Genomic DNA, 12847 nt, shown 5'->3' with positions numbered 1-12847 from the left:
GTATTTGGGGCCGGATTTGTTTCTTTCAAAGTTTCCTTTAATAATGTAATTTTTTTGGCAGTTTCATAATTTACCCTCATTTATATTAGTTTACCTAAACAATAGTTATCAAAAATACAAATTTTTGTGGCAGGAATTAGTAAGCCTATTTGTATCCGGACAATGGTTTTATAGCCTGGTATGAAAATCCTTGAAAGTTGCTTGTCATAAATTAAGAATATACATGTACAGATTTAGCCCAGTCTTTGCATTTCTTTGTGGGCAGAACTCCTCTCCATGCAGCCGCCTTCACAGACCATGTGGAGTGTCTGCAGCTTCTGCTCAGCCATAATGCTCATGTGAACTCTGTGGACTCCTCTGGGAAAACACCTCTCATGATGGCTGCAGAAAACGGACAGACAAACACAGTTGGTAAAGAAACCACTTGAGGCTTTTATTGTTCTAAGTGTGAATATTGCTTATGTACAATATAGCTTCCATCTGACTCTGGTTCATTGAATTTTCCATTCATTACCTCACCATTCCTGAGATTTGAAACCTTTTGCCTGCCTACACTCGTGTTTTCTTTTAGGCCCACAGTATTTTCACTTGCCCTCATGTTAGCAGGCAGTGTTAGGATGGTCAAGAAACCTGACTCTGGAGTCAGACTGAATGTGAGTCCTGGATCTGCCAACTGAGTGGCCTCATGCCTCAGTGTTTCCATCTGTACAGTGACAAAAATAACAGTACCTACTTCATAGGGTTGTTTTGAGAGGTAAATGAGTACTGTAAATCTAGAGTGCTTAAAACAGTCTGAAATTTAGTAAGCACTCACAGAATGAATGTCAGCTGCTGCTGTTCTTGTCTGTTCCTTATACAACACACACATATGAGAATATAATATAGGCCTTTATATCGCAACGTGTTTTTGCACTTACATTTTTGCCAGAGGGATATTTTTCCTTTCTGTCTTCATTTCTCTACAGTGAGTTATTAGTAATCTGAAGTGTATGTTCATATACAAAAGAGTTGATACAATTTTTCCTCCCAGAGATGCTGGTTAGCAGTGCTAGCGCAGATCTGACTTTACAAGATAACAGTAAAAACACCGCCCTCCATTTGGCTTGCAGTAAGGTAAGTACACATCTTAACAATATTTTTTGATTGTTAATATCAACAGTGGCATTTAAGGTTTTTCCACTTAACTAAAATGAACAGAGCTAGGGACCAAACCTAATAATCACTGGCATCAGATTTCTTGGAAAAAAAAATTACTTATGTGTGAAGCACCATGGTATATGAAATTTCTGGTAAGCCAAATAAGTTTTGGACCACAGGCTTAAATGTAATTATTGTCTTTCTCTAATCTCTCTAATCTTAAATATTCTTGTCCTCTTCTATAACCCCATTACACCAATTCATGTTTGGATGTATATTTAAGACATTAGCTAAGAAAATGCATAGCATATTAATGGTGGTATATACACACACACACACATATATATATATAATATGGACAACGACTGGGATGTATTGAATGTATAAAGTTATCTTTGATGGTGCCGAAGTTTTTAAGAGTTATTTGTCATAATTTTAGGGTCATGAAACTAGTGCCTTGTTAATACTGGAAAAGATAACAGATAGAAACCTCATCAATGCAACCAATGCAGCTTTGCAAACGTGAGTACTTCCAGGGTCTAGCGTGAACCTTGTGACCTTTCATTATAAAAGTGATTAATGGAATTCTTTTCTAATGTGATTGGAATCAGTCTGTCACAGAAGCAATTAAAAAATAAAAAACAGTTCTTATAATTGACAGAACTAATTTCTAAAACCATCATAATTAAAAGACATTATTTTAAAAGTTTTTGAATTGAAACCCTTATTCTTGAAAATAATAGGTCGTTTGTCAATCCAGTTTTATGGTGGAAAGTAATACTATTCTTTTTGTTTTATGGCAACCAACTGGAATAATACACTTAACAAATGAGGCAAAAAGTTTTATACGTGTCTGTAGCTAGAGAGATTTCAGAAATAATCAGGCTCTTAATGTGAGCCGCCAGTCCTGGGTGACTGCCTAAATCCTGGCCCAGCGTCTCCCGTTGTTGCTCACCATTTTCATTTGCTGTTCTTCTTTGAGACTTAGTAAAGAGAAGACTCTTACAACAGTGTTCCCACTCAGGTCTCAGTTGGATCCCTTCAGGGTCCAGAGTGAGCCATGGAGCCTGTAAACCGCTTTCAAAGCCTGCTGGCACTTGGGCTGTTGCAGGGTACAGTTTTTGTTGATTAATACGTGTGTTTGCCAACCACATTTCTTAAAATGACTTAAGAATGCGGTTTAGTTAGTAAACCTTTCTGAACGTTGGTCTTGAAGGAAGGTGGCACGAGGGTCTGGAAGAAATGGGAGCCGCTGATGGCCGGTGCTGGGTGTAGCGCTGACAGGCGCTCTGGGTCCTGGCTCTCCTGGCCTCGCTCCCCTTGTCACTGCCGTTGGGACCAAGGGCCTCTGGTCGTCTGTGGGTCTCCATAGCCAGCATAAATGGCCTTCAGCAACCAGGGCAGAGAGTGAGCCACACACATGCGTGGGCCTGCACACATGGATGTGTACGCGTATTTTTTCTCTCCAGACCTCTGCATGTTGCTGCCCGAAACGGGCTGACAATGGTGGTTCAGGAACTCCTGGGGAAAGGGGCAAGTGTGCTTGCGGTCGATGAGAACGGTGAGTAGCATCTGCTTCCTCTTTCCCTGACCTGTTAGAGGCGTTGGCCTTTCAGTGATCCATACTTGAAGGAAAGGAGACTTGGGGATTTTTTATTGGTCAGAGAGGAGAGCTGGAGTTAATACTGCCTAGGGCTTACCTTGGACTTCCCTGGTGGCTCAGAAGGTAAAGCGTCTGTCTACAATGTGAGAGACCTGGGTTCAATCCCTGGGTTAGGGAGATTCCCTGGAGAAGGAAATGGCAACCCACTCCAGTACTCTTGCCTTGAAAATCCTGTGGATGGAGGAGCTTGGTGCAGGCTACTGTCCATGGGGTCGCAAAGAGCTGGGCACGACTGAGCGACTTCACTTTCTTTCTAGGGCTTACCTTGTGCAAAGGGAACAAGGGCAGGAGAAACAGGGAAAGCCCATCTAACAGGTAAACTCCTGAGTTTCATTTATCTGTTAAATCAGAGTTGTGTTTGCCTGTTCAGTCACTCAGTCGAGTCCAACTCTTTGCGACCCCATGGACTATAGCCCACCAGGCTCCTCTGTCCATGGGATTTTCCAGGGGTTGCCATTTCCTCCTCCAGGGGATCTTCCCGACCCAGGGATCGAACCTGGGTCTCCTGCATTGGCAGGCAGATTCTCTTTACCAGCGGCACCAGCTGGGAACCCCAAATCAGAGTTAGGGTTTATTAACTTTGGTTTGGTGATACCACCTTTGTTATCTTAGTATTCAAAGAATTTGTTCTTTCGGCAAACATTTATCAAGGCCCTTACTCGAACGCCAGGCTTTATCAGAATCTAGTCTTCCCACCCATGTGCTGGGTGCTGTCCTCTTTGCCTGCCTGAGGCAGTCACTGTGGCATCTCTTTTCTTTGTGTCCTATAATAATGGCTTTTATAGGATCTCTCTCGTCATAGCACACCTTTCATTACTCCCTCTGCTCCTGCTGCGGCCGTATTTCCCTGTCCCCCTTTGCAGCTCAGTTACTCAGGAGCCATTTCTCCCTCTGTCTCCAGTTCTTCTCCTCTTTCTTTCTCCTTTAAGTCCCCTCTGGTCAGACCTTCACCCCCACCACACTACAGCACTGTGTTCAGCAAGACCACCAGTGACCTCCACAGTGTTAGGAATCAACTCTGCTTTGACTTGACATACAGAATTCGACACAACCGATTCTTCCTTCTTTAGGAATAGGCTTTTAATGTGGAATTTAAAATGTATGTGAAATACCAGATGTGAAGGTTGCAGTCTGCCTTAGCTAGTGTCTGATGCTCCCCCAGGTAATCTCCACACTTGCATTTGCAGCACGCTGTTCCCTTGACCAGCAGATGCAGATCCCTTACGGCAGGATAAGGCAGAGGGTCAGAGAGGATGCATATGATGTTTATTACAGTGTCCTTCTTAGGGATGTTCTTCTTTCACAGATATCTGGTTCCTTGAATTAGTGACTGGATGAGGGTTTCTAACCTCTTATTTTGTTGTTAAATAACTATGTTTACTGGAACTGAAATATCAATAACCTCAGATATGCAGATGACACCACCCTTATGGCAGAAAGTGAAGAGGAACTAAAGAGCCTCTTGATGAGGGCAAAAGAAGAGAGTGAAAAAGCTGGCTTAAAACTCAACATTCAAAAAACTTAAGATCATGGCATCCAGTCCCATCACTTCATGGCAAATAGATGGGGAAACAGTGGAAACAGTGTCAGACTTTATTTTTCTGGGCTCCAAAATCACTACAGATGGTGACTGCAGCCATGAAGTTAAAAGACACTTGCTCCTTGAAAGGAAAGCTATGACAAACCTGGAGAACATATTAGAAAGCAGAGACATCACTTTGCCAACAAAGGTCTATATAGTTACAGCTATGGTTTTTTTCTAGTAATCATGTACAGATGTGAGAGTCAGACCATGAAGAAGGCTGAGCACCCAAGAACTGACACTTTCAAACTGTGGTGCTGAAAAAGATTGTTGAGAGTCCCTTGGACAGCAGGGAGATCAAACCAGTCAATCCTAAAGAAAATCAACCCTGAATATTCACTGGAAGGACTGATGCTGAAGCTGAAGCTCCAATACTTTGCCCTCCTGATGCAAAGTGCCGACTCACTGGAAAAGACCCTGATTGGGAAAGACTGAGGGCAAAAGGAGAAGGGGGTGACAGAGGATGAGTTGGTTGGATGGCATCACTGAATGGACATGAGTTTGAGCAAACTCAGGCAGACAGTGAAGGAGTGGGAAGCCTGGTGTGCTGCAGTTCATGGGGTTGCAAAGAGCTGGCCACAGCCTAGGGACTGAACAACAACACTACCTACATTCACTCTCTGGGCGACTTCCTCCAGTTCCGGGGTTCCAAACACTGCATCTGTGCTGAGAATGTGTAACTTTATGTCTCCAGCTGCCTGGCTGACAGCGTATCCTGTGAATGTGTAATGCACAGGTCCAGAACTGGACTGCTGGCCCTCTCTGCCCACCACCAAGCCTGCTCTCTGCACAGCCATACTTGGCTCAGCTGATGACCATTCCCATCCTTGCGATTGCTCCTTGACCCCCCTCATACCCAGGGCACAATTCACCAGCATTTACTATTGATCTACCTCCAAAGTATATTCAAGTATGTCCACTTTCCCCGTCTACTAGCACCCTTGGCCAGGATCCTTTTAAAATGCGTGGGAAGGGGCTTCCCTGGTGGCTCAGTGATAAAGAAACTGCCTGCCAGTGCAGGAGACATGGGTTCGATCCCTGGTCCGAGAAGATCCGACATGCCACGGAGCAACTAAGTCCATGTGCCCACAACCACTGAGCCCATGCTGTAGAGCCCGCGAGCCACAACTGCTGACGCCTGGGTGCTGTAGGCCTGCGCTGCACAGTGAGAGCAGCCACCACGGGGAGAAGCCCAGCACTGAAGCCAGAGAAGCGTGTGGGGAGCTGCCGCTCCTCCGCAGCTCAGTTTACTGATAGTCCTTAGACGAGCTCTCGGGGCCGACCGGGTCAGCTCGCTCTGTGACCACTCCCGCTTGTCTCCCGGTCCTCCCCCCTTGTCCAGTTCTGCCACGCCGGCTCCTCACACCATGTACGTGATGGTGGACGTGCATCATCATCTTCCTTCCGGCCTCCACACTCTGCCCCCAGTGATCTTTGACTAAACCCTTCACCTGTTTCCGGTCTTAGCTAAGTGTCATCTATTCGGTGAATCCTGTCCCGACTGCCCTTCTTATACCACAGCCTGCTGATCACCCCCATCGCATTCTCCGTTCTTATTATGCTGCTCTATTCCTTCCTTTTCCTTCTTTCCACAGAGCGTATCTTCTAACCTACGAGGCAGGAGTCTGTGCACACAGATCTGTCCTGAGTGGTTAGAAGAGCCCCTGGCCACATCGAGCTCCGCGGGTGTGTGTAGGTGATGGTGTGCTGAGCAGTGTGCTGAGTCCTTCAGACACACTGTAGCATCCAGGACAGCCTACTGCCTTGAACAACAATGAGAACAAATAGGCTGTCAGAAGGCCCTTGAAGCAGTTCAGTTAGAATAAACCTAGAATGCCGTGAGAGATATCAGGGAAGGTATCCCCCCCAAAGTGCCTTCTGAGCCAGAATCCAAAGGACAAGTAAAACTATGGGAGAAAACTTTCAAAGCTGAGAGAATGGCATATTTAATAGAGACACAGCGCAGGGCAGCGTGAGTACTGAGTTACACCACACCAGAGTCTCTTAGGTCAAGTGGCAAAGGATCTTTGTGTCAGGGAGACCAAAGCTAGTCTGAAAGGGGGCAAGTCTAGACTGGGTAACAGGTTCACAGTCAGGGCGGGAGGAGGGCGTGGGCAGAATTACAGCAGAGATGTTGCAGATGAAAGTACATTGATGCTTCTTCCCTCCCCAGGCTCCTCCAGTGAATCCCATCAAAAGGGCATTCGTTGGAGCCTGGGGAGGGAGGACGCGGCCTGCAGTCTGGCATGGAGTGATGTGGGCAGGGGAGGGGAGGCCATTGTTTAAGATGAGAATGTTGGAGGAAGAGCTGGGTTCACTTGGGAACATGAGAAAAGCTCACCGGCAGCTCCAGGTGAGTAACTGGATATAGACAGATAGACATGGAGCCCAGAGTCAGCAAGATCTGGGTTGGACACAGAGATTTGGGAGTCGCTAGTTTAATATAGTCATGAAATCCATAGAAGTGAGTGGTACCACCCACTAAGATAAGTTCAGTCTCACCTAATTTAAAAGAAACTTTCACTGTCAACAAATTACATTTCTGGAAATAAGCAATATAGATTAAAATGAAGAGCCTAATTGCTAACCTATAGAAGATATTTGGTCACATTATGAGGCTGTACATCAAATAGCCAATAGACGGTCTTTGTTGGTCATTTTCAAGGTTTTATATCGCTTTTCCATATGGAAAGGATAGTAAACAGATGACAGTGAAGGTCGCCTGTGACCTGATGTCTTCTTGCATACTTTCTCATTCTGCCCACTCCCTCCTCCCGCCCTGACTGTGAACCTGTTACCTAGTCTAGACTTGCTCCCTTTCAGACTAGCTTTGGTCTCCCTGACACAAAGATCCTTTGCCACTTGACCTAAGAGACGCTGGTGTGGTGTAACTCACACCAGAGTTATGAGATAGTAATCAGGGTCCAAAGGTGGCAAGTCATAGTAAGTACTCATCTTATTTTGTAATCAGTTCTAACCTTCAGATTAATGATCCAGTTATAAATTGCTCCAGTAACAAGAGAGGGTGGTGATTGAATTAGACTCTGTGTTCACTGTCTTCTCTCCTGCCCCAGCCAAAGTGGCTCCAGTTTGTTGCCAGATACTTTGTGGTGGTGGTGGTGGTGGTGTTCAGTCGCTAGGACTCTCTGCGACCTCATGGACTGCAGCACAGTAGATGCCTCTGCCCACCACTGTCTCCCAGAGTTTGCTCAAATTCATGTCCGTCCTCTGCCACCCCTTCTACTCTTGCCTTCAGTCTTCTCAGCATCAGGGTCTTTTCTAGCAAGTCAGCTCTTCACATCAGGTGGCCAAAGTACTGGGGCTTCAGCTTTAGCATCAGTCCGTCCAATGAATATTCAGGGTTGGTTTTCCTTTAGGACTGACTGGTTTGATGTCCTTGCTGTCCAAGGGGCTCTCAAGAGTCTTGTCCAGCACCACAGTTTGAGAGCATCAATTCTTCAGCAGTCAACCTTCTTTATTGCTCAGCTCTCTTTATGGTACATGACTCCTGGAAGAACCATAGCTTTGACTAGACGGACCCTGTGATGTCTCTGCTTTTCAACACACTGTCTAGGTCTGCCGTAGCTTTCCTCCCAAGGCACAAGTGCCTTTGACTTTCATGGCTGCAGTGACCATTCTCAGGGATTTTGGAGCCCAAGAAACTAGTCTGTCACTGTTCTACTTTCCCCCGTCTGTTTGCCGTGATGGGACTGGATGCCATGATCTTCGTTTTCTGAATGTTGAGTTTTAAGCCAGGTTTTCCTCTTTCACTCTCATCAAGAGGCTCTTTAGTTTCTCTTCACTTTCTGCCATTTGGTTGGTGTCATCTGCATATCTGAGGTTGTTGATATTTCTCATGTCAGTCTTGATTCCAGCTTTTGATTCATCCAGCCCAGCATTTAAAGTCAGTCTTCTGCTGAAGAAGGGAACATGTACAAAGGAAACATTTGTTTGATTTAGGAGCTTTAAACCTGTTTATGGTTTTCTCAGTGGACTGTGACCCCAAAAGAAGTTAAATGGTGGCCATGTGTTTTCACTGAACATGCATATTTTGAGCACCAGCTCAGAGCCTCGTTCACAAATCTGTGCACATTTAGGTTTCTCAGCATGTAAGACCTTCCTTACAGAACTACAAATTAATGGTAAAACTCCCCCACCATTCTGAATGAAGTTTTACCAGACTTTTCCCCCCTTAGTCTAGCCTGATAGCATCTGGGACCTTGGATGGACGCAGGTAAGTTATGAGATAGTGGAGGAATCATCCATCTGGGACCTCAGATTCCTCTGTAGTCTGTTAGGTCTCCTCCCACCCTAGGTTTCTGTGACTTTCTTCTTTTACTATTTATTACAAAGTTCTGAGTCATTCTAATTAAGCCAGCTTATTATATAAGCCAAGTAATTTAAAACATGTCTGAGGTTGAAGACCAGGGTAGGTTTACTGCCTTTCTTTAGTGAAATGAGTCTCAGGATGAGTGATTTTTAAACTTGTTTTTAATTCCAGGCTATACCCCAGCTTTGGCCTGTGCTCCCAACAAGGATGTGGCAGACTGCCTCGCTCTCATTCTGGCCACCATGATGCCTATCTCGTCAAGTAGCCCTTTATCATCCCTGACATTCAATGCCATTAACCGTTACACCAACACCTCGAAAACTGTCAGCTTTGAAGCCTTGCCCATCATGAGAAATGAACCTAGCTCCTACTGTAGCTTCAACAACATCGGCGGGGAGCAGGAGTACCTATACACGGATGTGGACGAGCTCAATGACTCTGATTCAGAGACCTACTGACAGGCTGAGCCAGAGACCCAGGGAGGCTTCACATCACACTGTGCTTTTCAGGAAAAAGGCACTTTCTTACTCACATACAAGTGCAACCTAAGAGAGATAGCAGAGTGCGCAAACAGAAGAAATACAAGCTCATTAGGAAGGAGAGTTGTGAAGGCACGTCTTACGAGAGGACCTCCTAGGGTCTTGAAGCAGACGTGAGCAGAGGACCCTTGATGGCACAGAGCCTTGTGAAGCTGTGGACTTTGGGTTTGCAGTGCCGGGGATTATGTGGGACACTGCACCCTAATCTGCTCACACAAGCAACACTATCGTGAAAGAAGAGATAAGGACACTAGATTTCAATTTAATCAATAAAACTGCAACTAAATTTAAGGGCAATAAAAGTTTGGTACAATAGGCATGATGTGCACAGCAAATTGCCAAAGGACCAAATAACTCGGGTTTTAGTAGAGCACCACTTTGCGGAGACTGGAGCGGGTGAAACCAGACATTATCTAAACCAAACTTCAATATTTCGGAAAATGAAGCTGAGATTTGGTTTTCAATGTTGATTTTTTTTTAAAAGAAAACATCTGAAAGCCTTCTAATATGTATTAAACCATGAGAGAAAGCAGATGTATTTTTACATTTTTTTTTCCTTTTACATAAAAATTTTAAAATTCCAACTTTTATAATATTAGAATTGAAAACCAGCTGACTGGGTGCAGTCAGGGTGAAAATATTTGTGATGTAGACACATGATAGATTGGGGTCAGGCTGTTGGTTGCCAGGTTTTGAATGGTTTAAAACTGAACTATTTTTGTTTGAAAATGTAAAGGATTTCCTCAAAGAAGGAAATTTCATAAAATCAGGAAGTGAATGATTTTCACCCTGTTGCAGCCAAGTGGTCCTGGGGAGTGGCGTTTTCAGCCTCACTACTTTGGATGGTACACTTTCATCACCTTTGTGTCACCCCCGTGCCTCCCAGTGGGTTAGGGTATTTTTGTTGTCATTGTTTAGTGAAGAATCAAAAAGAAAACTCCCTTGCTACTCATAAGTTAACATCGTCAGGTCTCTTGGAAGGCATTTCTGTACTGGGCAAGGTTTAAAATACTAAAGCCTTTAGGTCTTATTCACATTTAAAGTAGCATGTTTATAACATGCTACTGTTTAGGGAAAGAAGCAACTGCCAACCAGATGGGAAGACTGCCTTTCAAATAACAGAAAGGGGGGTGGAAGGCTGATGTTAGGCTTTAAACGGCAGTTTATATGGGCCTGCTTTTACTGTAACCCCTTCCCAGTGAAAATGATTTCGCTTACGTAGGGGGTCTTCCAGGTCGGGGTAGAGTTCCATAAATTTTCACAAAGTGATTCCCAATTTCATTTTATTCTTTTTGTATCGTGAAACTGGAAACTTCATGACATTGTAAATTATCAGCTGGTTTTTCTGAATATAAAGTGTGAAAACACAGAACAGTATTTTGATCTATTTGATAATTTTGTGGGTTTTTGAAGAATTAATGAGCATGTAAATAGAAATAGTGACTGCTTGAATATTGTATTTACTTGCACTCTTTCAGTACATCAAGATTCCTGTATATTTTAGAGTATAATAAAACACAGATGTGAGTTGTATTTAATGCATAATGTATTTGTATCTGTGCATATTACTTAAAGATCTATAAAGTTTCTAGGGCATTGACTACTAGATTTTAAGCATTTTTTCTAAAATATTTACAGAAATTATAAATGTAATTGTCCATCTTTTCTTTATAGTATAAAGAAGTCATAATGGACCCTTCCTAATTATTAGTGGCAGGAAGGTGTTATATGCATTTTAAAGACAGCAGACTACGTTTTCTTTTGTACCTTTTGAAAAAAAAGAAAAAAACTCAAAAGAGGATTCTAAAAGTATACATATGTGTACTTTCTCTTTCCTTTTAGGAATTCTCTTCTGAATTCCCTGAGGGAATTTCCTAGAGTCTCAGAATTGAAAGAGACCTGAGGTTCATCCAGTCTAGCCCCTTAACAAATGCAGGAGCCCCTTCTACCAGGGTGAGACTTCCACCTTGAACACTTCCCAGTGACTCTACCTCACCAGGCAGTCCACTCAGTTGCTGAGCAGCTCCAGCTGTTATAAAGGTCTTCCTTAGGTGGAGCTGAAGCCTCCCTCCCTCCCGGGAACTTAGGTCCTTGGGCCCCGGGTCCGTCCTCCAAGAGAACGCGGAGAAGGCAGGATGACACACGCCCTCTTCTCTTCTGCAGGCTGCTGGACTCATCTGCTGAAGCGGTTTCCAGAAGGGCTCATTAGACACACTGTTAGATTTACTGCCTCTGATGAAACTCAAGGTGTAGCTATAAAGTAACAAGCTGTTCTTAATTTATCCTCACAGGCAGCAGAATTCAGAGCTTGCATCATTTTACGTACATGATGCCGTGACTAGGAGTACTTGTGAAGTGGGTCTTCCGATCACTTGCCCACTAGGGAAGCTATTCCATTGCTTTATGATCTCATTTTGTGATAGGCTGTCCCCTTGCTTGATCAGCTGCTTCCTTTGGTTAGCAAATCCCAAAGCATCGTCCTGAGCAGTGTTGGAAGAGCACTGGTATTGGAGGGAACCAGCGGACCGCTTGAATGAAAGTACACAGCACCCGCGAGTTCCTTTATAGTTAAACCTTGTGCATCAAAGGCGTCCAGGCCCTATTCTGTAATGGTTTTTATACTCACACAGAATAGAAAAGCCTGTTTGCTTTTTTAACTTCTGCATGGAAGATGACATCTGAAGTATCTGATGTGTATTATAATACCAGCTTCTGCTCTGGAACTACTTTTAGGGCAGTGGTGATAATAGCAAATAACCTCCTTTAACAAGACACACAACTCAAACAGTACCGTCTAGTTCAGGAGCTGTCTACGTATAGCTGTCGATTTGGGGTTTAATTTGGCTTATGTCGGACCTTTTAAATAAAGTTTTTTAATGCAGTAAGTCAAGTGTCTTTCTTTTTCACGTGCAACCTTCTTTTTCCCTTAAAATATCTGACTAGTGTTGAATTATAACTGGTTTTCACCTTTCTTTACTAACTTACTGAATTTTCAAGAAAGCTGTTTTAGAATTTAGATGAACCTTTCTAAACACGCATTTTAAATACAGTTATTCAACAAATACTTACGGCTTGCCTGTTACATGCTTGAGAAAAAAGTGAGCCTCAAAATTGGGGTCTGGTCCTCTTGGAGCTTATAGTTTCATCGTGGGAAGGCACGTACCTAAGAGTGGAAAGTGAAAGTGTAACTGATGAACTGCTAACTGAAGCAAGTCAAGACTGCAGCAAGATCCCTGTGGGAAGGGTGATCAGAACAGACTTGGAAGAGGTGCTGTTTAGGCAGAACGTTGAGGAACAAATCTGATTTGAGCAGGTGGAGAAGGGGCAAATGATAGCCTGAGAGAGAACAGAATCAGCAGTTCTTAAAATGCTTGGTGGAGGGGAGGTGGATGGAATGGATATCAGTACTTAGAATATAAACCTACAGAAGTGTTTATTATGCACAGAGATTAGATGGAAGTGAGAGCAAGTAGATATAAATAAGTGATGGAGGAGCAGGCCAAGAAGACTTGAATAACTTTGCCAAATCGTCTTAATGCTGATAATAGTAACAGAAAGTGCATACACTGTGTTTGTCATGCACCAGGCAAGGTTGT

The 12847-nt window shown here is 43.8% G+C and overlaps 1 protein-coding gene across 2 annotated transcripts in view; it reads left to right on the top strand.

Moving 5' to 3' along the window:
* ANKRD28 (ankyrin repeat domain 28) overlaps window positions 1-12101 on the top strand; it is a 208775-nt gene extending 196674 nt beyond the window's left edge. For both annotated transcript variants that reach the window (XM_052638319.1, XM_052638318.1), the window contains exons 24-28: window positions 266-411; window positions 1031-1113; window positions 1577-1659; window positions 2607-2698; window positions 8884-12101. In XM_052638319.1, the coding sequence (XP_052494279.1) occupies window positions 266-411; window positions 1031-1113; window positions 1577-1659; window positions 2607-2698; window positions 8884-9170 (691 nt within the window). In that variant the 3' untranslated portion in view covers window positions 9171-12101. The remainder of the gene's footprint in view (window positions 1-265; window positions 412-1030; window positions 1114-1576; window positions 1660-2606; window positions 2699-8883) is intronic.
* The last annotated feature ends 746 nt before the right edge of the window (window positions 12102-12847 follow it).

The sequence above is a fragment of the Budorcas taxicolor genome, chromosome 1 (assembly GCF_023091745.1).
Source record: "Budorcas taxicolor isolate Tak-1 chromosome 1, Takin1.1, whole genome shotgun sequence".
NCBI classification, from domain to species: domain Eukaryota; kingdom Metazoa; phylum Chordata; class Mammalia; order Artiodactyla; family Bovidae; genus Budorcas; species Budorcas taxicolor.
The sequence above is the reverse complement of the archived record's forward strand: the minus strand, read 5'-3'. Positions and strand labels throughout refer to the sequence as shown.